Source organism: Triticum aestivum, chromosome 7A (assembly GCF_018294505.1).
Source record: "Triticum aestivum cultivar Chinese Spring chromosome 7A, IWGSC CS RefSeq v2.1, whole genome shotgun sequence".
NCBI lineage: Eukaryota > Viridiplantae > Streptophyta > Magnoliopsida > Poales > Poaceae > Triticum > Triticum aestivum.
The window spans coordinates 23,041,645-23,069,228 of NC_057812.1; the positions used below are offsets into that span (position 1 = coordinate 23,041,645).

Consider the following 27,584-nt stretch of genomic DNA (forward strand, 5'->3'; position numbering starts at 1 on the left):
CAATTCCCTTTGTCAATCGATATGTTACTTGCCCGAGATTCGATCATCGGTATCCCAATACCTCGTTCAATCTCGTTACCGGCAAGTCACTTTACTCGTACCGTAATGCATGATCCCGTGACCAGACACTTGGTCACTTTGAGCTCATTATGATGATGCATTACCGAGTGGGCCCAGTGATACCTCTCCGTCATACGGACTGACAAATCCCAGTCTTGATCCATGTCAACCCAACAGACACTTTCGGAGATACCCGTAGTCTACCTCTATAGTCACCCAGTTACGTTGTGACGTTTGGTATACCCAAAGCACTCCTACGGTATCCGGGAGTTACACGATCTCATGGTCTAAGGAAAATATACTTTGACATTGGAAAAACTCTAGCAAACGAACTATACGATCTTTAAGCTATGTTTAGGATTGGGTCTTGTCCATCACATCATTCTCCTAATGATGTGATCTCGTTATCAATGACATCCAATGTCCATAGTCAGGAAACCATGACTATCTGTTGATCAACGAGCTAGTCAACTAGAGGCTTACTAGGGACATGTTGGTGTCTATTATTCACACATGTATTACAATTTCCGGATAACACAATTATAGCATGAATAAAGACAATTATCATGAACAAGGAAATATAATAATAATGCTTTTATTATTGCCTCTAGGGCATACTTCCAACAGTCTCCCACTTGCACTAGAGTCAATAATCTAGTTACATTGTGATGAATCGAACACCCATGGAATTTTGGTGTTGATCATGTTTTGCCCTAGGGAGAGGTTTAGTCAACGGATCTGCTACATTCAGGTCCGTATGAACTTTACGAATATCTATGTCTCCATCTTGAACATTTTCACGAATGGAGTTGAAGCGACGCTTGATGTGCCTTGTCTTCTTGTGAAACCTGGGCTCCTTGGCAAGTGCAATAGCTCCAGTGTTGTCACAGAAGAGTTTGATTGGCCCCGACGCATTGGGTATGACTCCTAGGTCGGTGATGAACTCCTTCACCCAAATTGCTTCATGTGCTGCCTTCGAGGCTGCCATGTACTCCGCTTCACATGTAGATCCCGCCACGACGCTCTGCTTGCAACTGCACCAGCTTACTGCCCCACCATTCAAAATATACACGTATCCGGTTTGTGACTTAGAGTCATCCAGATCTGTGTCGAAGCTAGCGTCGACGTAACCCTTTACGACGAGCTCTTCGTCACCTCCATAAACGAGAAACATTTCCTTAGTCCTTTTCAGGTACTTCAGGATATTCTTGACCGCTGTCCAGTGTTCCTTGCCGGGATTACTTTGGTACCTTCCTACCAAACTTACGGCAAGGTTTACATCAGGTCTGGTACACAGCATGGCATACATAATAGAACCTATGGCTGAGGCATAGGGGATGACACTCATCTCTTCTATATCTTCTGTCGTGGTCGGACATTGAGATGAGCTCAATTTCATACCTTGTAACACAGGCAAGAACCCCTTCTTAGATTGATCCATATTGAACTTCTTCAATATCTTATCAAGGTATGTGCTTTGTGAAAGACCTATGAGGCGTCTTGATCTACATCTATAGATCTTGATGCCTAATATATAAGCAACTTCACCAAGGTCCTTCATTGAAAAACTCTTATTCAAGTAGGCCTTGATGCTGTCCAAGAGTTCTATATCATTTCCCATCAAAAGTATGTCATCTACATATAATATGAGAAATGTTACAGAGCTCCCACTCACTTTCTTGTAAACGCATGCTTCTCCATAAGTCTGCATAAACCCAAACGCTTTGATCATCTCATCAAAGCGAATGTTCCAACTCCGAGATGCTTGCACCAGCCCATAAATCGAGCATTGGAGCTTGCACACCTTGTCAGCATTCTTAGGATCGACAAAACCTTCCGGCTGCATCATATACAATTCTTCCTTAAGGAAGCCATTAAGGAATGCCGTTTTGACGTCCATTTGCCATATCTCATAATCGTAGAATACGGCAATTGCTAACATGATTCGGACGGACTTTAGCTTCGCTACCGGTGAGAAAGTCTCATCGTAGTCAACCCCTTGAACTTGTCGATAAACCTTAGAGACAAGCCGAGCTTTATAGATGGTCACATTACCATCTGCGTCTGTCTTCTTCTTAAAGATCCATTTATTTTCTATGGCTCGCCGCTCCACGGGCAAGTCAGTCAAAGTCCATACTTCGTTTTCATACATGGATCCTATCTCGGATTTCATGGCTTCCAGCTATTTGTCGGAATCCGGGCCCGCCATCGCTTCTTCATAGTTTGAAGGTTCACCATTGTCTAACAACATGATTTCCAAGACAGGGTTGACGTACCACTCTGGTGCGGAACGTGTCCTTGTGGACCTTCGAATTTCAGTAGGAGCTTGATCAGAAGTATCTTGATCATCATCATTAACTTCCTCTCTAGTCGGTGCAGGCACCTCAGGAACATTTTCTTGAGTTGCGCCATTTTCCGGTTCAAGAGGTAATACTTCATCAAGTTCTACTTTCCTCCCACTTCTTTCGAGAGAAACTCCTTCTCTAGAAAGGATCCATTCTTGGCAACAAAGATCTTGCCTTCGGATCTGAGGTAGAAGGTATAGCCAATAGTTTCTTTAGGGTATCCTATGAAGACGCATTTTCCGACTTGAGTTCGAGCTTTTCAGGTTGAAGTTTCTTGACATAAGCATCGCATCCCCAAACTTTTAGAAACGACAGCTTAGGTTTCTTCCCAAACCATAATTCATATGGTGTCGTCTCAACGGATTTCGATGGAGCCCTATTTAAAGTGAATGCGGCAGTCTCTAAAGCATAGCCCCAAAAAGAAAGCGGTAAATCGGTAAGAGACATCATAGATCGCACCATATCTAACAGAGTGCGATTACGACGTTCAGACACACCATTACGCTGAGGTGTTCCAGGCGGCGTGAGTTGTGAAACAATTCCACATTTCCTTAAGTGTGTGCCAAATTCGTGACTCAAGTATTCTCCTCCACGATCTGATCGCAAAAACTTGATTTTCCTGTCACGTTGATTCTCAACCTCTATCTGAAATTCTTTGAACTTTTCAAAGGTTTCAGACTTGTGTTTCATTAAGTAGACATACCCATATCTACTCAAATCATCAGTGAGGGTGAGAACATAACGATAGCCATCGCGAGCCTCAATACTCATTGGACCGCACACATCAGTATGTATGATTTCCAATAAGTTGGTTGCTCGCTCCATTGTTCCTGAGAATGGAGTCTTGGTCATTTTACCCATGAGGCATGGTTCGCACGTGTCAAATGATTCATAATCAAGAGACTCTAAAAGTCCATCTGCATGGAGCTTCTTCATGCGTTTGACACCTATGTGACCAAGGCGGCAGTGCCACAAGTATGTGGGACTATCATTATCAACCTTAAATATTTTGGCATTCACACTATGAACATGTGTAGCATTCACTACTAGAAAAACCCCTACTAATGGCGCACCTAGTATGGCTATTAATGGCGCATCTGTGGTGCGCCATTAATAGCACGCCATTAGTAATTTTTACTAATGGCGCACCACCTGGTGCGCCATTAGTATCTGGTATACTAATGGCGCACCTCGGGTGCGCCATTAGTATAGGCCAGGGTGCGCCATTAGTATGCCTCCCAGGGGCCATGTATACCCAGGTGCTTTGGCATACTAATGGCGCACCACCTCTGGATGCGCCATTAGTAACCGCGGCATACTAATGGCGCACTGCCCAGTGATGCGCCATTAGTATGCACTGTCATACTAATGGCGCACTGTCATGTGATGCGCCATTAGTATGAATATTAGGTTTTTTTATTTTTTTTATTTTCTGTTTTTTGCACAGGTTACAAAATGTATAATTTGACAAAATATAGACAGCACACATCAACAACAGATTCATCAAATACAATAGAAGATTAGTCTTTGAATACAATTCATCATATTAGTCTCCGAATACAATTCATCATATTAGTCTCCGAATTGAAAAGACCGAACAAAGATAGAACATTATATTACAAGTCTCGAGACCGCGAGTAGCGAGTCTGTCTTCACATTACAAGTCGATATCGATCATCTAAACTACCATCACATAGAAGAGAGCTGCGGTCATCACGATGAGCATCATCACGATGAAACTCGTCTTCATCCGGTTCCTCCAACGCTCCCTCCCCTCTCCCGCTAGATAGCGGGCGTATCTAGATTCGGCCTCGGCCCTAGTGGTGTACCCTTTGTAACTGTTACCGCTGAATCGGTGAACCTGTCTCCGACACTCCTCCCAGTCATCGTAGACTCCGGGAACCTTACCCTTGTACACGACATACGTCGGCATCGCTATGCACTAGCCAAACGAAACGTTAGTACCAATTCACAGACAATACATAAGCAATATATAAGTATGCAACAGAACGATCGGAAGAGAAAAGCAAGACATTAATAGCATCGATTACATCTAAGTTGAACGACTCTCGAAACCAAAGAGACATACTACAAGTTCATTAAAGTTTAATTACAACATGAGCCAATCGATGTTTCAGAACTAGACAACTCGACTCAAGGGACCGGAGCGTGGATGAAGCCGCCGTCTATCGTGGGAGTCATGAAAGAACGGGCGTTGTCATCCTGCATTTGTAGCATTGTGTCGATGTCACTGTTGGACGGTTGATTTCTGAGGTAGAACTGCCCCGAGGTACGAAGGACATCTTGATGGATGATTTCCGCAAACTCCGACTGGATGCGAAAGAATTCTTGTCGGAGGTCCGCGTCCTGGATTGCCGACACGCTCGCGGCCCAATCTTTGAGTTTACTCGGTAGCAGAAGTTGATGATGGTCCCGTACGATCGCCCGCATGTGATGGATGGCGTAGTAGGCACCCTTCTGACCGCCAGGCGGCTGCTTGACGCAGCAGAACGTCGTATTGTGGGAGAACACGTGCTTGCCGTACTTACGAATAGGCCTGGTGAAGGTGCCTCCAGATTGGGCGTAGCCGGGGAGAACATCATCAAGAACCTTCTTGACATTTGTGTAGTCTACGTTCGACTGACGGTCCGGGTCGAAATACGTGGCCATGGAATATTTGGGGCTTAGGAGGATGAGCGTGCAACGTGTGTCACTGCAGAAAACACGGAATGTTAAAAGAAAAACGATCGAAATGTAAGAATTCATATGTTACGGGCCGGTTGAGGGGAGGACTTACTCGGGAAAGTAAGGCACGAGGAAGTTATCCTTATCTTGGTTTGCCAGAATGACGCCTTCGAGGTAAGAACTCGCGACTTGCCGGTCCCCAGCGCTGCCCAAGATCTTGGCACGCATGTAGAAGGGGTCGACTATCACGATGTCCGGGGTCTTGTCGCGAATGATCCGCATCTCCATACTCAGCGAAAATAGCCGAACGAAGGTGTAGTGCAGCGGATGAAGGTTCAACATAGCGTGGATGTCATCAAAACGCAGGACGATCGTACGCCCGATGGAGTTATCCACAAAGCCCTTGCCCTCTGGCACCTTGGCCGCGAAAACCGGGTATGCCACATCCTTCTCTCTGAGACGCCGCTTCTCCAAAGCAAGAACACTGTCATGCAGACTCCGCATAGCACCGGTTGCAGCATTGAGCATATTTGTCGGTAGCATCGCCCTACCCGCCACATGCACCCTCCTCGAGATATCCTGCGGTGAAGGTGGCCCGTCCTGAGCACGGATCGTACTCGGTGCCGGCTGGCTCGCACCCTTCTTAGTCTTTCTTTTGCGTGCCTTCTTCTTCTCCTGTAATGGGACCGAGTTCTGCTCACAGACCGCCTTCTTGAGTGTGTTGGGGCTGATAATATTTCGCACCTCGCCTATCTGAGGCTCGGTGAAGTCGGCAGCTGGAGGCGTCTCCTGAGAGCTGAACGCCAGACGGCGCCTGTTGCAACTTGGCTTCTCCGCGGTACGAGCTAGATCGCACACGTCTTTTGTTGGGTTTGGTTCTTGAGAAGGAGGCCCCATGAAGTCGCCATCGTACCCATGCTCGGCAAAGTACTGATCGACATTGCCAAATGTATCATCGTCGTCGTCGTCGTCGTTCTGATCCTGTGCCATATGCATGTTTGGATCCAGTGGCATAGGGATGTCCGGCACCGTTACGGCGGTCTTGCCATGGGGCCGACTTGGCGCCGGCACGACTGGCGGTGTTGTCTTTGGGGTGGTGTCCCCCGCCCCCAAACGAATCTGGCTCTTCGGCCAAAGCAGGGGCCAGCTCAGGCAGGCGCTGAGGGTCATCACGTCTTCATCGTCGGCCCCGACGGGTCGAATCGGAGGTAACAAGTCGTCGCAGCCTGGCAGCACCCGAACCAGTTGAACCCTAAACAAGTTGGGTGGCATCTGGGTACCGTGGAACAAGGGGTTGCCCGGTTGAACGATTTTGCCCTTGGCGACATCGACCAACTCGTTGTTCACGAAGTGGAGGAGAGTGCACGGAACGTCGGCGGCGCCCTGCGAAAACATGTAGGGCGTCAGGGATGCCCAGTCAAAGGCAAGGAGATGAAGTCCTCGGCCGAGAGAGGCTTAATTAGTTACCGTGATGATGGCGTCGAGCTCGGCTAATGTCGAGGCACCGCCAACGGCGGGCGTGCAGTTGACGGAGGGGCCGCTTGCTGAAGAGGTGCCGGCCGGCGTACACCCGGGTGCATTAAGCTCCCGTGCCGGCGTCGGAGACACCAATGCCGCCTCCGCCGGAGGCACCAATGGCCCCGCCATCGCATTATGCGAGTTGCTGGCCGTGAAGCTAGGAATCGGGGGCGGCCCCTGTTGGCCGCCCGCAATCCACGCACTCAACCCCGAGATCAAGGTAGGCACAAGGGCGGTGATCGTCGCTCCGAGTCGTTGTTCCACTTGCTCTTGGACAATCTCCGGAATCCGCGCCACCTGTGCCTTGAGTTCTTGAACCTCTCGCGCCTGGCTTTCCGAGCTGGTCTTTTTCTCCTTCCGCACACCAGCGGTATAGTATGACCCCCATTTTGTCGACAAGCCTTTGCCGGCCACACGACCAGCTGACGTCGGCTTACTGAGCTTATCCTTGTTCTTCATTACATTCAACCCCCTATTTAGAGTGGTGTCCCAAGGGTTGCTCTTAGTCGACCCCGCGCTACTGCTTTCAGTCGCCTGCGGAAGGAATGTGAACCATTTAGAAATTTGGCTTCATTAATTAGAATGCAACCATATGGAGCTAATTACGCGGGGGTGTATTCCTTACCAGAACAAGCTCAAGCTGCCTGGTCTTCGGATCCGTGGTAAGCTCCTTTGTTTTCGGGTCCTTCTTGTACCGGGCCCTGACAAAGTTCCTGGTCTGCTTGTCACCGTATGTATCGAAGAGGGGCGGTAGGCCTTGCTCGGCACGGTCCGCCTCCTCCTTGTCCCATATAGGCTCCGCCACTCTGTAACCGCCGGGACCGAGTGTGTGTTCCCCTATGTTCAGCTCCCGCATTTGTTTCCCCCACTCACTTGATTGGGAGCTTGCGGTGCTCGAGCAATTGATCTTGAAGTCGTTGTAGTCATCTTCGGTGATCGAAGGATTTTTCTCCTTGATCTTCTGATAACTCTCACCTTTCTCGATCATTCTCTTCACATTGCTTTTCCAAGTAGACAGGGCCTTGCTCATCTTCGTGAGGGCAGCATTGTTCACTTTATTCCCTTTGAGGCTTGTGTTTTCAAATTCAGCGGGGAACTTGTATCGTTCGTGCAGCTTCGTGAAGAGGAGGTTGCGCAAATTCCCTCGGTCAGGATGCCTCAGGTTCTCGGTGTTGATCGAGACGGTGCTCCGGACAATGCACCCGAGCTGAAGCGAGTACCCCTTGACTATTCGTTCGGGCGCCGTTGGATTCCCGTTGGAGTCCACTTCAGTAACTTCCTCCTTGAGGGTGCGGAGCACGATCGGGCGCCGGTCCTTCCGTTGCCTCTTCGGTTGGCTGCCATCTGTGCGTGCGCCGCCATCATCAGTGGTGGCATCCTCGGCGGCACCATCAGTGGTGGCATCAGTGTGGTCATCCTCGGCGGCACCATCCGTGGTCTCAGGATCGGTGGGGAAGGCGGCGGCCTCATACAAGTGAGGTTGTTCCTCCATCTCCTGGGACAGCTCCCAGAATGCCTTGCCGCCCGAACCCCCGGCCTCATCGTTGTGGGCCATGTTTCTCTCTAAATAGAAACAAAGTTTGGTCAAAAAGTTGGTTATTGTCAAGGAACAAGATCATGGTCTCATCATTTAGGGTTTGTCGACACCGAGGCATCCTAAAATCTAAGCTTTTATCATTGAGGGTTTTTCGACGCCAAGGCACCCTAAAAGCCTAACCTTTCATCATTTCGGTTTTTATCGACACCGAGGCACCCTAAAAGCCATGCATTAGTCACAAGTACGCCGGGGCACTTGATCCTACTTAATTAACTACTAAGATACCCCGGCCCATGCATTAGTCACAAGTACCCCATATGTCCTATTTTTAGCAAAGTCATGCTAAAATTCACGGAAAATTTCAGCATGACCTTTGCTGAAAATAGGACATATGGAGTACCCGAATTTGCCGGAACGGAAGTTAATCGACATTCCGGCAAACTCAAGGGCCTCTCGGGGTACCTGCAATATCATCACGACACGATGGTCGGAGACAAAACCCAGCAAACTAGCACCACAATGTGCCTCTACTTTCATATGGATGAAAAGGCCACAATGTGCCTCTACTAGCACCACAATCTTAGTTGCAGGTAATCTGTGTGTGTGTGCTGTTCCTTGCGTGTTTGTGGATAGCTGCTGAATATCGACACACAAAGCTACTTGTTTTCCTCAGAGAAAAAAAGCTAGTACTTATTTCCCTTATCAAATAAACAGTCAAAAGGAAATTTTATTGGTTTGATAAAACAAATCTGAGTGTGTGTGGATGTTAACAGTCAGCTGGTTTGAGTGTGTGTGGATGTTAACATGTCATTATGCACAGTGAACTGCCACATTCACATATTTTGCACTGCCAGTCTGATACTAATATATATAGAACCAAACTAATTTTAGAAAAAGTGACAAAGAAATACTGCATATTGGGAATCAGCTAGCCAAAAGTTAGATTTGATGATGATGATGTTTTGTAAAGCCAGAAAGCCACATGCCATTGTAATGACAAGGAAACTATGCAAAACTAACCAGGCTTAGTGGGATTATTTCTCCTCTTTTTATAATCTTTCATAGCATCACAAAAAACCCCTTGAGTTAGAAGATGGTATCCTCCATTTTGTACATCTTTGCGACCGCACGGAGCTAATTTTCTCCATGCATGAAACATGACATATGAACATCAGTATGCATTGATTTATGAAAGAGACAGCCTAGCATGGGCAGCAAGAGCCACTCAGGCTAGCCAAGGAGACTGCCCATGAAACCACACCCCAAGGTAGAAGCCATCATTCATTACAAATTTGAATATATGATATTCCAGAAAATAATCTGTCTACAAAATGAGATACATTCCGTTTGAACTACCAAGTTACACAAAGAAAATGCACCTAAGCACCAAGAGGAACTGTTACAACTCCATAAGGTATATCCAAGTCACTGCTACTCATATTCAAAAAACCTAACTCCAATATAACCAGAAAGATTGTAAAACATTATATCTCCCTGCTGACACGAACTGAAAGCGTAACAAAAATACCTATTATTCTAGGCAGCTGCCTTGCTAGTGATTCGGTGTCGTCGCAACTGGATCCCTCCCACTCGACCTGCGATCTTCTACAAGGAAAAAGTAGCAGCTCAGTCAACCACCATATAATTATACAAGGAAAAAATGCTACTTGGCACAAGTGTAAACGAGAAGCTTGAGGTAGCAGCAGATTGAAGTGATAAAGTGCAAAGGAGAAGCTTGAGCTAGTAAACAATTTCTGAATGTTATAAAGTGGGGAAAGTAAAATAAAATTCATGACTAGTCATGGCACTAGAAAAGAGATGAGATTTCACAAAACCAGAGCCAAGCATAGTCCAGAATGTCAAATTTTCAGTTAGTTAATTATTACTCTGTGGCATTGCCATACTTAGCCAAGAGTCCCCATTTCTTATATTCTGTGAGATGCAGTCATCTTTTACTCCAGTTCTTATAGTATTTTGGAGTACATTGCCTGTTATGCTGCTTGCAAGGTTAGCATAGGTTCAGAAATGGGGACTAAAAAACAGTGATTTAATTCTCCAATTCAATTTTCATTTTCAAGTTTAAATTTGAATATCAACAGTAGTGATTTTACACCCAGTTCAACAGTGATTTTACCTCGATTTCAACGGTAATTTCAGCAGCAGAGTCACTAGTTTCAGTTAACTGGAGTACTACAGCAAATGGAGTACCTAATCTGATCCAGTTAAAGTCTCCAAATGGAGTACTACAGCTCCTGCACCTGCTTCTATTATGTTTGTCTTGATAAGGAAGATTATGTTTCCATGTATAGTTCTAAAGGACTACCAGAACACAAAGGCACCTGCTTCCATGTATAGTTCTAATGTGCATTTTATTTTCTACTTGTAGCCTTGTAATCTTAATTTAAATAAATATAACAGGGGGTGTGGGGCTTTGCCCTACTGCGCAACTCAAAACAAATGAACTGAATCGCATGAACATAAGGCATAAGATAAATTTATCCCCATGGAAATAGAAAACATTTTGAAAAAATCACCAATTGCACAGACCATTACAGTTGTATCAACATCACAAGTAAAGAACAATTTGTTTTCGTATTTTGAGCTTTGGACAGAGTTCTAATACATGAATAAAAAGTGGTATATTATAGTATTTCACAAAGTTTCTGGAACTTGTTGAGAAGAAATCATGCACACGGAGTGACATATATTAACACTAAAAATGACTAAATATATACTAATCAGCCAGCTTAACTGGCAGGATTTTCCCCAATTTTTTTGACAGAGCAGACACGAACACTAAAACAAGTTCAACACTGCAGCATGGAAATCACATATTTTTTGACAAAGAATTCTGCATCTAATCAACTACTCTAGGTATGTACGTACATGGCAGACAAAAACACCTAGCAATAGCAACAAGAGAACATAGTTTCGTCCCTTAGGAAAAAAACACGCCAGAGCATGAGAGATGGAGAGAGCAGAGAGAGAGAGGGGGGGATGATACCTTGACGAGCTCCCCTGATGGCGTGGGTAGTAGGGTCGGGGCAGCGTCCCGGGAAGAACTAGGCACACGCGGTCCGAGGTGCGTGCAGCCTGCGCGCGAGAGGAACCAGCATCATCAGGGAACCTTGACGGCGGCACAATCGAATCAAACAAAGGGGGAGGGGGAGGAGAAGAGGACCTTGCGAGACCTTCAATGGCGGGGTCGCGGGAGAGAAGAAGCATGCGAGCAGCGGCGTGGTCGATGGGAGCAGCTCGAGCAGAGGTGGCGGCGGATCTGGCCGGCGTCGAGGGCGGCGGGGCGGCGGCGTCGGGAGAGGAGAGGGGAAGGGGATCGAGGGCGAGGGCGAGGGCGAGGGAGAGAGAGGGGATCGAGGGCGAGGGCTCGGGCAAGGGAGAGAGAGGGGATCGAGGGCGAGGGCTCGGGCGAGGGAGAGAGAGGGGATCAGAAGTAGGGGGGCACAATACTAATGGCGCACCACCCCGCGGTGCGCCATAAGTATATACATGCTTATGGCGCACCTCGACCTGGTGCGCCATTAGTATTTTTTTTATTTCCGCTCGAGCCAACAGGTTATCTCCCACCTGACCTTATCCACATCAACTCCCCTCTACTAGCTCGACTGGTCAGGTGCCCGTTCTCACACCAGGAGGTCCTGGGTTCGATTCCTAGGCTCCACAAAAAAATTATGCATTTAAAATGTGTTTGATACTTTTTTGTGTTTAAATATGTTCAAACTTGTTTAAATCATAACAGTAATTTTTTTATAAGACAGTAATAATTTTTTTAAAAATATCATCAAACAGTAATGCCGGTGGAGCGGGGGAGGGTGCGGGGGGTCGGTGGCGGCGGTTGAGTAGGGGAGGGGTGCGGGGGGTCGGCGGCGGCGGTTGAGTAGGGGAATCGAGGGTGCGGGGGGTCGGCGGCGGCGGCCGGTGGACCGGGGGGTGCTCGGCGGCGAGGGGGACCAGATCTGGCGAGGTGGGATAGCGATCGAGATGGAGGGGGATCGAGATCGAGTGTCCATGAAATTTAAAAATATTCATGATAGTTCAAAAAGTGCCCATGAAATACAATCGAGAAATGAAGGCTACGATTTAAATACAATCGATCTTAGCTAGCTATCTGTTAACAATCTTCTTGCCCTTCTTTTTCGCAAATGGAGTTCTTCTGTGGAACGGACGTCCTTTAGGTAGGGTGGTCCTGCTTCTTCTTGTGGTGTATGCTGCTACTTCATCATCGTCGTCATGTTCGATCCTCGGGTCGCCGTACTTGTCGAAGTCTTGCTCATTGGCTACTCCATCCATTCCGATGATCTTCCTTTTGCCTCTCCTCACGACAACACGACTGGTCTTTGACGGGTCGGTAATGAAGAAGCATTGGTCCACTTGGGAAGCCAGTACCCATGGCTCATTTTTCGCGGTGACGTTTGCGCCCGCGGTCTTGGATTTGGCTTCGGGTATAACCATGGTGGTGAAATACCGGTCTTCTTTTAGGACGCTCTTGGCCCATCTGACACGGAACATCGGGACCTTCTCTCCAGCGTAGCTCAGCTCCCAGATCTCCTCGATCCTTCCGTAGTATCTGTCCTTGTCGTTACCGGTGTAGGATTCCATCGTTACCCCGGAGTTCTGATAACCATCGCTCTTCATGTCCTTGGCCTCGGTGTAGAATGTGTAGCCGTTGATATCGTACGCCTCATAGGTCATCAGGTTGTGCTCGGCGCCCTGTGACAAGGCGAATATGAGTTGTTCTTCCGCGGAAGAATCCTCATGTAAAGGGTACGACAGAAGCTTCTGCTTGAACCAACGCGTGAAACATGAGTTGTGCTCTTTGAGTATATCTCCGTCCGTCCTCTGTTGGCCTCGGTCATTGTACGTCTTCTTAATAAAGGTTTTGTGCTCTACCACCCAAGGATCGACCACGTCTATGTGTTGTAGCGCGACTAGGTTTGCTCTTTCAAAGTCGGCGAGTCGACCCTCGAAGTCGACATGCATTTCGCGGCGACCCTCACGGTGACCCCATCCAGCGAGCCTGCCGAGGTGCCTGTTGACGGGCAGACCAACGGGGTTCTCGATGCCTAGATAATTCGTGCAGTAGGAGATGCACTCTTCGGTCAGAAAGCCCCTGGCTATGCTTCCCTCTGGACGTGACATGTTGCGAACGTATCCTTTGATGACACCATTCATCCTTTCGAACGGCATCATGCTGTGCAGGAACGTCGGCCCGAGTTGGATGATATCCTCCACTATATGGACCAGCAGATGCACCATAACGTCGAAGAATGCGGGCGGGAAGTACATCTCAAGCTCGCATAGTATCACCACGATCTCTTCCTGTAGCCTTCTGAGTTGCCTCACGCCAATCGACTTCCGAGAGATGACGTCGAAGAAGTTGCATAGGCCAAATAGCGTTTCACGGACGTGCGCGTCCATGATCCCACGGATTGCAACTGGAAGTATCTGCGTCATCAGCACGTGACAGTCGTGAGACTTCATCCCGCTGAACTTCTGCTTCGCTGGGTCTAGGTATCTGCTTATCTTCCCCGCGTAACCGTAAGGAAGTTTTACTCCTAGGAGGCAGGTGAAAAACTGCTCGATCTCCTCCTGACTTAGAGTGAAGCACGCGGGAGGGTAGTCATTTCCGGTCTTCTTGGCCTTTTTGCCTTTGCGACGACTTTCTGTGTCCTGCTTCGCCTCATCATCATCATCATCATCATCATCATCATCATCATCATCATCATATATAGCGTGAAGCTCCTGCCTGATGCCCATTGATTTCAAGTCTGCCCTTGCTTTCGGCCCATCTTTGGTCCTCTCTGGCATGTTGAGCAGGGTACCAAGCAGACTCTCGCACACGTTCTTCGTGATATGCATGACATCAAGGCTGTGAGGCACATGGTGGATCTTCCAGTACGGCAAGTCCCAGAAAACAGACCTCGTTTTCCATACCTTCAGCAGCGGCTCTGGCGCCTTTTGCTTCTTTCCCGGCAGTGGGCAGTCTTTCCAATTTTTCAACAGCTTGTCTATTTCCTCGCCGCTCCTCGTACACGGGCGTTTTCGGGGTTCGGTTTCACCATCGAACAGATCCTTGCGTTTCCTCCACGGGTCATCGTCGCGAAGCCACCTTCGATGTCCCATGAACACGGTTTTCGAAGACCCGGGATCTCTATCTAGCTGGCGATACGTTGTGTCATCCATGCACCTTACGCATCCAGAAAATCCGTGGACTACCTGCCCCGCAAGATATCCGTAACCGAGATAGTCGTGCACCGTCGTGAGCAGTGCGGCTCTCATAGGGAAATATTCTTTCTCTGCGGCGTCCCACGTATTGGCTGGCGTTTTCCACAGCGTGTCAATCTCCTCTTTCAGCAGCCCCAGATACAGATTGATGTCGTTCCCTGGTTGTTTCGGCCCTTCAATTAGCATACTCATGTGAATGTACTTCCTCTTCATGCACAACCAGGGGGGAAGGTTGTACATCCACACGAACACAGGCCAGGTGCTATGTGTGCTTCTCTGGCTGCCAAACGGATTGACTCCATCGGTGCTCGCGCCCAGCATGATGTTCCTTGGATCGTTCCCAAATTCTGGGTATTCGAAGTTCAACGCTTGCCACTGGCTCGCATCCTTAGGGTGACTCAGCATCTTGTCTTTTTTATCTATCTCCGGATCATTTGCGTCATCTTCTCGCTTCTTCTCCTCCCTATCCGCGTGCCAACGCAGGAGCTTTGCTACCTTAGGGTCCGCGAAATACCGCTGCAGACGAGGAGTGATCGGAAAGTACCACACCACTTTTCGAGGAGCTTTCTTCCTCTTCTTGTATCGAGTGACACCGCACACCGGACATATGGTAGACTCCGCGTGCTCGTCCCGATAAATGATGCAATTGTTCATGCACACATGGTATTTCACGTGCGGTAAATCCAGAGGACACACGATTTTCTTCGCCTCCTCCAAACTGGTCGGGCACTTGTTCCCCTTGGGAAGACGTTCGTGCCAGAATGACATGTTCTCGTCGAAGCATGCGTCGGTCATTTTGTGTTTTACCTTCATCTCCAGAGCCATGAGCGTTACTTTCAGGCGGGTATCCTCGGGCCTGCATCCTTCATACAATGGAGTAACCGCGTCTAACTCAAGTTGATCCATCTTGGCTTTCTCTCGGGCGGCAGCTCTTGCATTATCCGTCTGCTTGAGAAGCAGCTCTTGAATATGAGGGTCCTGCACCCAGCCCATCGATGGTCCAGCGTCGTCTGCTCCGCCGGCATCATCATCATGTCCTGCATCTTCTACATGATGACTGTGTACAGCATCACCGTCGTGATCATCTCCTGGGGATTCTTCGTCTTCTCGCCCCCCCCCCCCCGAGCCGCGGTGGTTGTCTTGCTTCCCTTCCTCATTTCTTGCCCGGCCCCCATGGACGACTTCGTAGTCATCTTCATCACCTTGCCACCGATAGCCATCCATGAAACCACGCAAGAGCATGTGGTCCCGCACCTGCCCAGAATCCGGGTCCGCAATAAGGCTATTCAGCTTGCATCTTCGACTCGGACATCTTATCTCCGTCTCGTTCTTTTGAAGCATCTCGGCCTTCGCGGACCTCAAAAGCCTATTCACGATGCCTTCGGTCATCGTGCGGACCATGGTCGCCTGCGGGGTAGAGCAAAACGATATTTTAGAACCAAGAAAAAATTTGGCATGACTTTCCATAAAAATAGGACCAAAAAGAATGCTTAATGCCAAAATTCTCGCCGAAACGGAAATGATTCAACATTCCGGCAAAATATTGGCAACTATCGCATTTCAAATACCGATACACCTCCAAACACAAACACATATGCAACACCACAAACATATGCAACACCACGAACATACATAGATCTAGCTAGGCCATAAAAAGTGCATGTGCACATTGTTGTAGGGAGAACAACATAAATATAGCTTCCCCCCTTACTTACCTAGCAAAACAAGGTAACTTAACCACTTAATTTGAATGAATCTATGGTGGAAATGAGGTGAAAAAGAGGAGGCACCCGAGACAAGGAGGAGGCGGTGGAGAGAATGAAGTGGGGAGAAAGTGAGTGTGGGAGGAGAGGCTGTCCAAAATATCTTGTTGCTGCCCACTTACTAATGGCGCACCAGCAACAAATGCGCCATTAGTAATCCAGGTTACTAATGGCGCACCCCCTGGTGGTGCGCCATTAGTACTTTTGCAAAAAAAGGAATAAAAACAATAATAAAAAAATAACATTAGTGGCGCACCTTCTGGCTGGTGCGCCATTACTAGTTACAACTAGTAATGGCGCACCACCAGCGGATGCGCCATTAGTATGTTTGGACAGGCGCACTAGTTCAAAAAAAATGGTACTAATGGCGCACCGTGGGCAGGGTGCGCCATTAGTAGTTTCAACACTAATGGCGCATCAGAGGGTGGTGCGCCATTAGTATATACTAATGGCGCACCACATGTCTGGTGTGCCATTAGTGTCAATTCCATCTATAGCCCTTTTCCTAGTAGTGATTACGCTCGAGATTCATTAAGAATAAACCATTCACCATCGGAGCATGACCATAAAACATATCTCTCATATAAATAGAACAACCATTATTCTCAGATTTAAATGAGTAGCCATCTTGAATTAAACGAGATCCCGATACAATGTTCATGCTCAAAGCTGGCACTAAATAACAATTATTAAGGTTTAATACTAATCCCGAAGGTAAATGTAGAGGTAGCGTGCCGACGGCGATCACATTGACCTTGGAACCATTCCCGACGCGCAACGTCACCTCGTCCTTTGCCAATCTCCGCTTATTCCGCAGCCCCTACGGATACTGGTAAGGTACACATCAATTACATGTATATCACATATACCTTTTGTTTTTCCGGCCTTCTTGTCCGCTAAGTATTTGGGGCAGTTCCGCTTCCAGTGACCACTTCCCTTGCAATAAAAGCACTCAGTCTCAGGCTTGGGTCCATTCTTTGGCTTCTTCCCGGCAGCTTGCTTGCCGGGCCCGGCAACTCCCTTGCCGTCCTTCTTGAAGGTTTTCTTACCCTTGCCTTTCTTGAACTTAGTGGTTTTATTCACCATCAACACTTGATGTTCCTTTTTTGACTTTCTACCTCTACTGATTTCAGCATTGAAAATAACTCAGGAATGGTCTTTTCCATCCCCTGCATATTGAAGTTCATCACAAAGCTCTTGTAGCTTGGTGGAAGCGACTGGAGGATTCTGTCAATGACCGCATCATCCGGGAGATTAACTCCCAGCTGAGTCAAGCGGTTATGTAACCCAGACATAGTGAGTATGTGCTCACTGACAGAACTATTTTTCTCCATCTTACAGCTGAAGAATTTGTCGGAGACTTCATATCTCTCGACCCGGGCATGAGCTTGAAAAACCATTTTCAGCTCTTCGAACATCTCATATGCTCCATGTCTCTCAAAACGCTTTTGGAGTCCCGGCTCTAAGCTATAAAGCATGCCGCACTGAACGAGGGAGTAGTCATCAGCACGTGTCAGCCAAGCGTTCATAACGTCTTGGTTCTGTGGAACTGGTGGGTCACCTAGCGGTGCTTGTAGGACATATTCTTTCTTGGCAGCTATGAGGATGATCCTCAGGTTCCGGACCCAGTCCGTATAGTTGCTGCCATCGTCTTTCAGCTTGGTTTTCTCTAGGAACGCATTGAAGTTGAGGACTACGTTGGCCATTTGATCTACAAGACATATTGTAAAGATTTTAGACTAAGTTCATGATAATAAAGTTCATCTAATCAAATTATTCAATGAACTCCCACTTAGATAGACATCCCTCCAGTCATCTAAGTATAACATGATCCGAGTTGACTAGGCCGTGTCCGATCATCACGTGAGACGGTCTAGTTAACATCGGTGAACATCTTCATGTTGATCGTATCTTCTATACGACTCATGCTCGACCTTTCGGTCTTCTGTGTTCCGAGGCCATGTCTGTACATGCTAGGCTCGTCAAGTCAACCTAAGTGTTTGCATGTGTAAATCTATCTTACACCCGTTGTATGTGAATGTCTGAATCAAACACCGATCATCACGTGGTGCTTTGAAACAACGAACTGTCGCAACGGTGCACAGTTAGGGAAACACTTTCTTGAAATTATTATGAGGGATCATCTTATTTACTACCATCGTTCTAAGTAAACAAGATGAAAAACATGATAAACATCACATGCAATCAAATAATAACAGTGACATGATATGGCCAATATCACATAGCCCCTTTGATCTCCATCTTGGGGCTCCATGATCATCTTGTCACCGGCATGAAACCATGATCTCCATCATCATGATCTCCATCATTGTGTCTCCATGAAGTTGCTCGCCAACTATTACTTCTACTACTATGGCTAACGCGTTTAGCAATAAAGTAAAGTAATTTACATGGCGTTTCTCAATGACACGCAGGTCATATAAAAAAATATAGACAACTCCTATGGCTCCTGCCGGTTGTCATACTCATCGACATGCAAGTCGTGATTCCTATTACAATAGCATGAACATCTCATACATCACATATAGATCATTCATCATTCATCACAACTTTGGCCATATCATATCACAAAGCACTTGCTGCAAAAACAAGTTAGACGTCCTCTAATTGTTGTTGCAAGTTTTACGTGGCTGAAGTAAGGTTCTAGCAAGAATGTTTTCTTACCTACGTGAAAGCCACAACGTCATTTGTCAACTTCTATTTACCCTTCATAAGGACCCTTTTCATCGAATCCGCTCCAACTAAAGTGGGAGAGACAGACACCCGCCAGCCACCTTATGCAACTTGTGCATGTTAGTCGGTGGAACCGGTCTCACGTAAGCGTACGTGTAAGGTTGGTCCGGGCCGCTTCATCCCACAATACCGTTGAAGCAAGATAAGACTAGTAGCGGCAAGAAAGTTGACAACATCAACGCCCACAAAAAATTGTGTTCTACTCGTGCAAGAGAACTACGCATAAACCTGGCTCATGATGCCATTGTTGGGGAACGTTGCAGAAAACAAAAATTTTCCTACGGTTTCACCAAGATCCATCTATGAGTTCATCTAGCAACGAGTGATCGGATGCATCTACATACCTTTGTAGATCGCGAGCGGAAGCATTCAAAGAATGAGGATGAGGTAGTCGAACACGACGTGATCCAAATCACCGGAGATTCTAGCACCGAACGGACGGCACCTCCGGGTTCAAAACACGTACGGTCAGCGTAACGTCTCCTTCTTCTTGATCCAACAAGAGGGAAGGAGAGGTTGAGGAAGATGGCTCCAGCAGCAGCACGACGGTGTGGTGGTGATGGAGCTGCAGTACTCCGTCAGGGCTTCGCCAAGCGCTATGGAGGAGGAGGAGGTGTTGGAGAGGGAGAAGGAGGCAACCAAAGGCATGGATGAAAAAGCCCTCCTACCCCCACTATATATAGGAGGGCCTAGGGGGGGGCACCGGCCCTAGGAGATCCAATCTCCTAGGGGGGCGGCGGCCAAGGGAGGTTTCCCTCCCCCCCAAGGCACCTAGGGGTGCCTTCCACTTGTGGGACTCTTCCCCTTTGGAAACCCTAGGCGCATGGGCCCCTTGGGGCTGGTGCCCTTGGCCCATGTAGGCCAAGGCGCACCCCCTTACAGCCCATGTGGCCCCCGGGGCAGGTGGACCCACCCGGTGGACCCCCGGGACCCTTCCGGTGGTCCCGGTACAATACCGGTGACCCCGAAACTTGTCCCGATGGCCGAAACAGCACTTCCTATATATAATTCTTTACCTCCGGACCATTCCGGAAGTCCTCGTGAAGTCCGGGATCTCATCCGGGACTCCGAACAACATTCGGGTTACTGCATATACATATCCCTACAACCCTAGCGTCACTGAACCTTAAGTGTGTAGACCCTACGGGTTCGGGAGATATGTAGAGATGACCGAGACGACTCTCCGGTCAATAACCAACAGCGGGATCTGGATACCCATGTTGGCTCCCACATACTCCACGATGATCTCATCGGATGAACCACGATGTCGAGGATTCAAGCAACCCCGTATACAATTCCCTTTGTCAATCGATATGTTACTTGCCCGAGATTCGATCGTCGGTATCCCAATACCTTGTTCAATCTCGTTACCGGCAAGTCACTTTACTCGTACCGTAATGCATGATCCCATGACCAGACACTTGGTCACTTTGAGCTCATTATGATGATGCATTACCGAGTGGGCCCAGTGATACCTCTCCGTCATACGGAGTGACAAATCCCAGTCTTGATCCGTGTCAACCCAACAAACACTTTCGGAGATACCCGTAGTCTACCTTTATAGTCACCCAGTTACGTTGTGACGTTTGGTATACCCGAAGCACTCCTGCGGTATCCGGGAGTTACACGATCTCATGGTCTAAAGAAAAGATACTTTGACATTGTTAAAACTCTAGCAAATGAACTATACGATCTTTAAGCTATGTTTAGGATTGGGTCTTGTCCATCACATCATTCTCCTAATGATGTGATCTCGTTATCAATGACATCCAATGTCCATAGTCAGGAAACCATGACTATCTGTTGATCAACGAGCTAGTCAACTAGAGGCTTACTAGGGACATGTTGGTGTCTATTATTCACACATGTATTACGATTTCCGGATAACACAATTATAGCATGAATAAAGACAATTATCATGAACAAGGAAATATAATAATAATGCTTTTATTATTGCCTCTAGGGCATACTTCCAACAGGACCAAACTTCAAAGGGAAGCCAATGCATGAATAAACCGTGCAAACCATAAGGTCGTCAGCCAACACAATTGGCCAAAAAAAGCCATTAAGGCATCAATGTTGCCACGGACAAAAATTTCAAGAACTTGAGTCGGGGAGACTCGAGGAGAATTTAGTTGACACACTAGTGCCACCGCCAACACCATCGTTGTGCCAGCTGAGATGACTTCTATTATGTGGTCACAGTCACCATAGTGTGAAGGGTCAAAGCTATGGACACCTGGTTTCTACAAAATATCCCCCAAAAGGGGAAAGATATAACTCCACCTGGTAGAACGGGGCCTCCCTAGCCACCACTCCCACAACATATATCAGAGATGGTCGTGGCGGAGGTGGGGTGACGATCTACCAACAAAGGGGAGATGATGGCGCAATGCGCCAGGTTTGGAGAGCACTTTTAGGAAAAACAACTAGTCCTATTTTTTACCTAATTAAGAATGAAAATTAATAGGACCTTGCAGATATCTATGAAAACTCAAATAATTATTAGGCATGCATATTACCATTAATTTAAAATTTAGCAGGACAGTCCTTACTATATATTCTTGTTTGTTAGTACTCTTTGTGTTGGGGTTCATAAGACCCTCACATATCTTACGAATAACTTTGACCATCAATTTAATAACCACAATAAAAAACAATATAAACAGTTTAAATCATTGGTTTCTTTGAATTTGTAAATATATGATATAAGATTAAACATATATAACAAACATTTTAATGATAAATTAGTGGTCAAAGTTTTTCTCAAATAACATGTGGGCTGGGCCTTATAAACCAGAGTAGAGTGAGTACTTAATTCTGAGCCAGACGATAATAATATGAATGCAACATTTTAACTCAAAAATATTTTATTTTTAATTTTCCACTAGAAGGCAACAGGCTGGTGCATAGAAAATGTCCTCCATTATTGGTAAGAAATAATTTTGTTTCCTTGTGTGTAAGAACGCAACGGGCACACTTTTTGAAACGAATCACTCTTGGCGAATTAGTAGCAGCCTGTTGATATAGTTGCATTTACTTTTGTTTCCTTGTAGATAGATTTTATCGAGTCGTCCTTGCAGATAGATATACCAAAGATGGCAGCAGCAGAGGTGGGGCGGCGATCTAACAATAATGATGGCGCTGTGTACCAAGGTTGGAGAGGAATACTTTCAGGAAATACAACTAGTCCTATTTTTTTAGCTAATCGTGAATGAAAATTATTAGGACCTTGCAGATATCTTCGAAAACTAAATTAATTATTGGCCATGCATATTACCATTAATTTTAAAGTTTAACATGACTATTCTTACTATGTATTCTCACTTCACTCAGTCTTTTTGCTTGCCTTTTTGGCATAACTGTCTCTTTGGTTGCCTGGCTGGTCCAAAGTCAAGATATTTTCGTTATAGAGTTATTTTTCATAGTCCAAAATAAATAGAGATAAAAACTGGGGGCGGGCGTAGCTACCACCATGGGTAGCAAATTATTTCCAATAATTCTAGTGATATACGTTTGAACACATATAACAAACATTTTAATGATAAACTAGTGGTCAGAATTTTCTCAAATAAAATGTGGGTTTGGCCTTATAAACTCAAACAGAGTTCGTTCTTAATTCAGAATCAGATGATAATAATTTGCAATGCAACATTTTAATTTTAGTTTTGTACTAGAGGGCAACAGGCTGGTGAATGGAAAATGTCCTCCTTTAGTGATACAGATATACTTTTGTTTCCTCCTTTATTTAAGAAACACTTTTTGAAACGAGTCACTCTTGATGAATTAGTAGCAGCCTATTGATATAGTTGCATTTACTTTTGTTTCCTTGCAGATAGATTTATCCGAGTCGTCCTTGCAGATAGATATACCAAAGATGGCAGCGGCAGAGGTGGGGTGGCGATCTACCAACAAAGTCGAGATGGTGTGCAATGTACCAAGGTTGGAGAGGAATACTTTCAGGAAAAACAACTAGTCCTATTTTCTTAGCTAATCATGAATGAAAATTATTAGGACCTTGTAGATATCTTCGAAAACTTAATTAATTATTGGCCATGCATATTACCATTAATTTTCAAGCTTAGCATGACTATTCTTACTATCTATTCTCACTTCTCTTAGTATTTTTGCTTGCCTTTTTTAGCATAATTGCCTCTTTGCTTGCCTGGCTGGTCCAAAGTCACGGTATTTTTGTTATAGAGTTATTTTTCATAGTCCAAAATAAATAGAGATAGAAATTGTGGCCGGGCGTAGCTACCACCATGGGTAGCAAATTATTTCCGATCATTCTAATGATACACGTTTGAACACATATAAAAAACATTTTAATGATAAACTAGTGGCCAAAGTTTTTCTCAAATAAAATGTGGGTTTGGCCTTATAAACACGAACAGAGTTTGTTCTTAATTCTAAGTCAGATGATAATAATATGCAATGCGCCATTTTAATTTAACAAAACAATTTTATTTTATTTTTGTACTAGAGGGAAACAGGCTGGTGAATAGAAAATGTCCTCCTTTAGTGATATAGAAATACTTTTGTTTCCTCCTTTATTTAAGAAACACTTTTTGAAACAAATCACTCTTGATGAATTAGTAGCAGCCTGTTGATATAGTTGCATTTACTTTTGTTTCCTTGCAGATAGATTTTATCTGAGTCGTCCTTGCAGATGGATATACCAATGATGGCAGCGGCAGAGGTGGGGTGCCGATCTACCAACAAAGTGGAGATGGTGGCACAGTGTACCAAGGTTTGAGAGGAATACTTTTAGGAAAAACAACTAGTCCTATTTTCTTAGCTAATCGTGAATGAAAATTATTAGGACCTTGCAGATATCTTCGGAAACTTAATTAATTATTGGCCATGTGTATTACCATTAATTTTCAAGCTTAACATGACTATTCTTACTATCTATTCTCACTTCTGTTAGTCTTTTTTCTTGCCTTTTGGGCATACTTGTCTTTTTGCTTGCCTGGCTGGTCCAAAGTCATGATATTTTCGTTATAGAGTTATTTTTTGTAGTCCAAAATAAATACTGATAAAAATTGGGGGCGAACGTACCTACCACCATCGGTAGCAAATTATTTCCGATAATTCTAATGATACACGTTTGAACACATATAAAAAACTATTTAATGATAAACTAGTGGTCAAAGTTGTTTTTAAATGAAATGTGGGTTCCGCCTTATAAACTCGAACAGAGTTCATTCTTAATTCTGAGTCAGATGATAATAATATGCAATGCAAAAATTTAATCTAACAAAACATTTTTATTTTATTTTTGTACTAGAGGGCAGCAGGCTGGTGAATAGAAAATGTCCTCCTTTAGTGATATAGAAATACTTTTGCTTCCTCCTTTATTTAAGAAACACTTTTTGAAACGAATCACTCTTGACCATTAGTAGCAGCCTGCTGATATAGTTGCATTTACTTTTGTTTTCTTCCAGATAGATTTTTTTTTGAGTCGTCCTTGCAGTAGATATACAAGGCCAACAATGATGCATGGGAATGAAACGTCCTTCTCTTTTTTGCATGGCAGAAAACGTCGTGTGCATAAGAACTAAACGGACGACACGTCGTTGGTATGTAGTACACACATTCTCAAAAAAAATTGTAGTACACACGTGCATAATAAGAACCAAACAGTAGGTACGGCGTACCTATTGCGCGAGACATGGCAAGCACCCCCCGTACGCGCAGCTGCCCGTCGTCGGAGGTCCGCACTTTGCCGCCCGCCGCGTCCACCCGCGCCCTCTCGTCCGGCCGCTCCAGCTGCATCCACGCATCAGTATCAAATTTGTCCGGTCAGACGAGACCAAAGGAGTGAAATAGGATACGCATGACACAATTATTCTCACATTGTGGTCCTGGGAGAGTGGTAAGGCGTTGCCGGCGCGGCAAAGCACGCTGCGGGAGTCGCCGCAGTTGGCCACGAGGATGCTGCCGCGGACCAGGAGCGCCACCACGCCAGTGGACCCCATGATGGGCAATCCCGATTCCGACAGCCCCATCCCCAGTGCGTCCGCCCGCTCGAAGCTCCGCTTCAGCGCCGCCTCCCACGCGCGACGCTCCGCCTCTTCATCATTTTCCGGGTGCTCCTTCCGGTAGGCAGTTGCGGCGCGGGCCAGCTCCTCTTCCAGTATGACGTGCATCTGGTCCCTGCACAGTGCCGACACCTGCGCCACCACGTAGCACGTAGCAAGCAAATCAAACGTGGACGTGTCGACCACTCGACCGGGAGGTGCGTGGAAGGTGTTGCAGTCTGGCAGCATGTGGAGGAAAGGGAACGGGGGCTTACCTGTGGGCCGCCGTGGCCGTCGAAGACGGCGAAGAAGTGCATGGGGGAGCCGTCGGCCCAGGCGCAGAAGGACGGGCGCAGCAACACGGTGTCCTCCATGCCCTTCCGCTGATCCAGTCCCCGCTGCGACACGGACCCGAACGCCAGGTACCACACTGCCGCCGCTGCCTCTTCAGCTGGCAGTAGATGCGCCGGCGCCACCACCACGCGGGAGCTCTCCCCTTCCGCTGGGCTCATGAGGTAGCCCTCAGACCCCTCCGAGGATGCGTAGTACCCGGACAAGAGAGGTGACGACTGGACCTCGCCTTCCTCCGATGCCACGGCAGGGTTGGCTCCCGACTCGCCGGCGGCGCTGGCCATAGCTACAGAGTACACCGATGGACGACGCGAAGGAGCAGTCCGATTGAGCACAGCTTGTGGGCTCCTGAAGCAGCAGTGGCTTCGCTACCAAGCGACCTGCGGGAAGAGGAGGAAGACGCTCCTGAAGCAGTTTTGCGTACAAAGAAACGCACGTATCTTATCTATAAAGTAGCTAGTACCCATATTAATTTTCTCATCTTATCCATTATTATCCTTATTAATTTCTCCTCTTTTCAATATTTCCTATTTTAATGTCACTTATTTTCTTTTTCCTGCATTTTAATGTTTCTTATCCATTTTAATGCTTCGCATTTAAATCCATTCTATGTTCCATTTATTTACAGAAATATACTGCTTATTATTGCAAGTACTAAAAAAATGGAGAGATATTAATTTTCCCCGAATTACACATTGCATTGGGTCATCCGTTTCTCCTTTAGAATATTTATTTCATTGGTTTTTATTTGCTATCCCAAGCCACTCCAACCACAAGCTCTTGCCACGCTCTCCTGGGAAAATTACAGATTGTTAAAGACAACTACCTAATGCACAATATCTTGCATATGATTTATGTCGCTAAGTGGAGTCTATATCGTCATTTATGTCTTCTTCCCAAAACTTTTACTCCAAAAAAAATAAGGAAATAATGTGTAATTAAAGCATCGCGATAAATAAGGAAACAAGCAGTAATCTCCACTCCTAATGTCTCAGTTGATAGGATTGCACGGTTATTTTTGTCCCCCACTCCTAATAAAGGAGAAGAAGAAAGGAATAGCTAAAGGAGAAGATCGAAGAAAAAAAAGAAGAAAAAAAAGAGGAGAAGAAGAAAGGAATAGTGGAGAAGAAGAGAAAATAGAATCTTCTTCTCCACCATTCCTTTCTTCTTCTCCTCTTCTTTTTCTTCTTTTTTCTTCTTCTTATTTATTTCTCCTCTTCTTTTACTCTCCTCTTCTTCTTTCTTTCCTCTTCTTATTTTCTTCTTTCCTATCCTTCTTTTTCTAAGATCGTAACTTTTGCATATATAAAACTTTTCTAAAATTGTAACTTTCTATATAAAACTTTCCTATCGGGAGGGGGAGAAGATCAAAGAAAAAAAAGAAGAGAAAAAAGAGGAGAAGAAGAAAGGAATAGAGGAGAAGAAGAAAAAATAGAAATTTTTTCTCCTCTATTCCTTTTTCCTTTTCTTCCTCTTCTTATTCTAAATTTTTTTTATTTTTTCTTCTTCTCCTCTATTCCTTTCTTCTTCTCCTCTTCCTTTTCTTCCTCTCCTCTTCTTCTCCTTTTTCCTCTTCTTATTTTCCTTTTCCTCTCCTAAATATATAAAACTTTTCTAAAAATTAAAGTAACCTAAAATGTACTAAATCAGAGAACATATATAGATAATCCTTTTCTAAATATATAAATCTAAATTTTTTGCATATATGAACATATATACACAGAGAACATACAAACATATATACATTTTTATAAAAAAGCAAAATACAAGCATATAATATATACATAGAGAACATACAAACATATATACATATATATATATAATCTGAAGCAAAAACAAGCATATAATATATGAAAAAGCAAAAAGCAAAACATATATACATATATACACAGAGAACATACAAACATATATACATATATATATATATATATATATATATATATATATATAATCTGAAAAAAACAAGCATATGAAAAAACTGGGGAGGGGCGGCGCCGGCCGGACCAAGGGAGGGGCAGGGGTGCGGGTTCGACGGCGAGGACGGCGAAGGGGCAGGGGGCGCGCGTTCGGCGGCGATGAATGGGGCGGGGCAGGGCCACGGCGATGACGGGAGCGCGCGGGCCGGGGCCGGAGATAGTGCACGCAGCGACGAGGAGGAGGCCGGTGACGGCGCAAGCAGCGACGGGGACAAGGCCTGCGGCGGCGCGGGGCGACAGCGACGGAGAGCGGGCGACGACGGGCTCGGGGCGGCGACGACGACGACGAACGTCCTGGGGGCGTCGGGGCGAATGGGAGCGGTTGGCCA

The 27,584-nt window shown here is 46.0% G+C and overlaps 1 protein-coding gene across 1 annotated transcript in view; it reads right to left on the minus strand.

Annotated features, from left to right (window-relative positions):
* LOC123148563 (probable protein phosphatase 2C 37) overlaps positions 1-25,302 on the minus strand; it is a 31,586-nt gene extending 6,284 nt beyond the window's left edge. Inside the window, exons 1-3 of the mRNA XM_044567999.1 lie at positions 25,204-25,302; positions 24,764-25,081; positions 24,566-24,677 (exon numbers count right to left, since the gene is read on the minus strand). Of these exons, the coding sequence (XP_044423934.1) occupies positions 24,566-24,677; positions 24,764-25,081; positions 25,204-25,302 (529 nt within the window). The remainder of the gene's footprint in view (positions 1-24,565; positions 24,678-24,763; positions 25,082-25,203) is intronic.
* Positions 25,303-27,584: the final 2,282 nt, after the last annotated feature.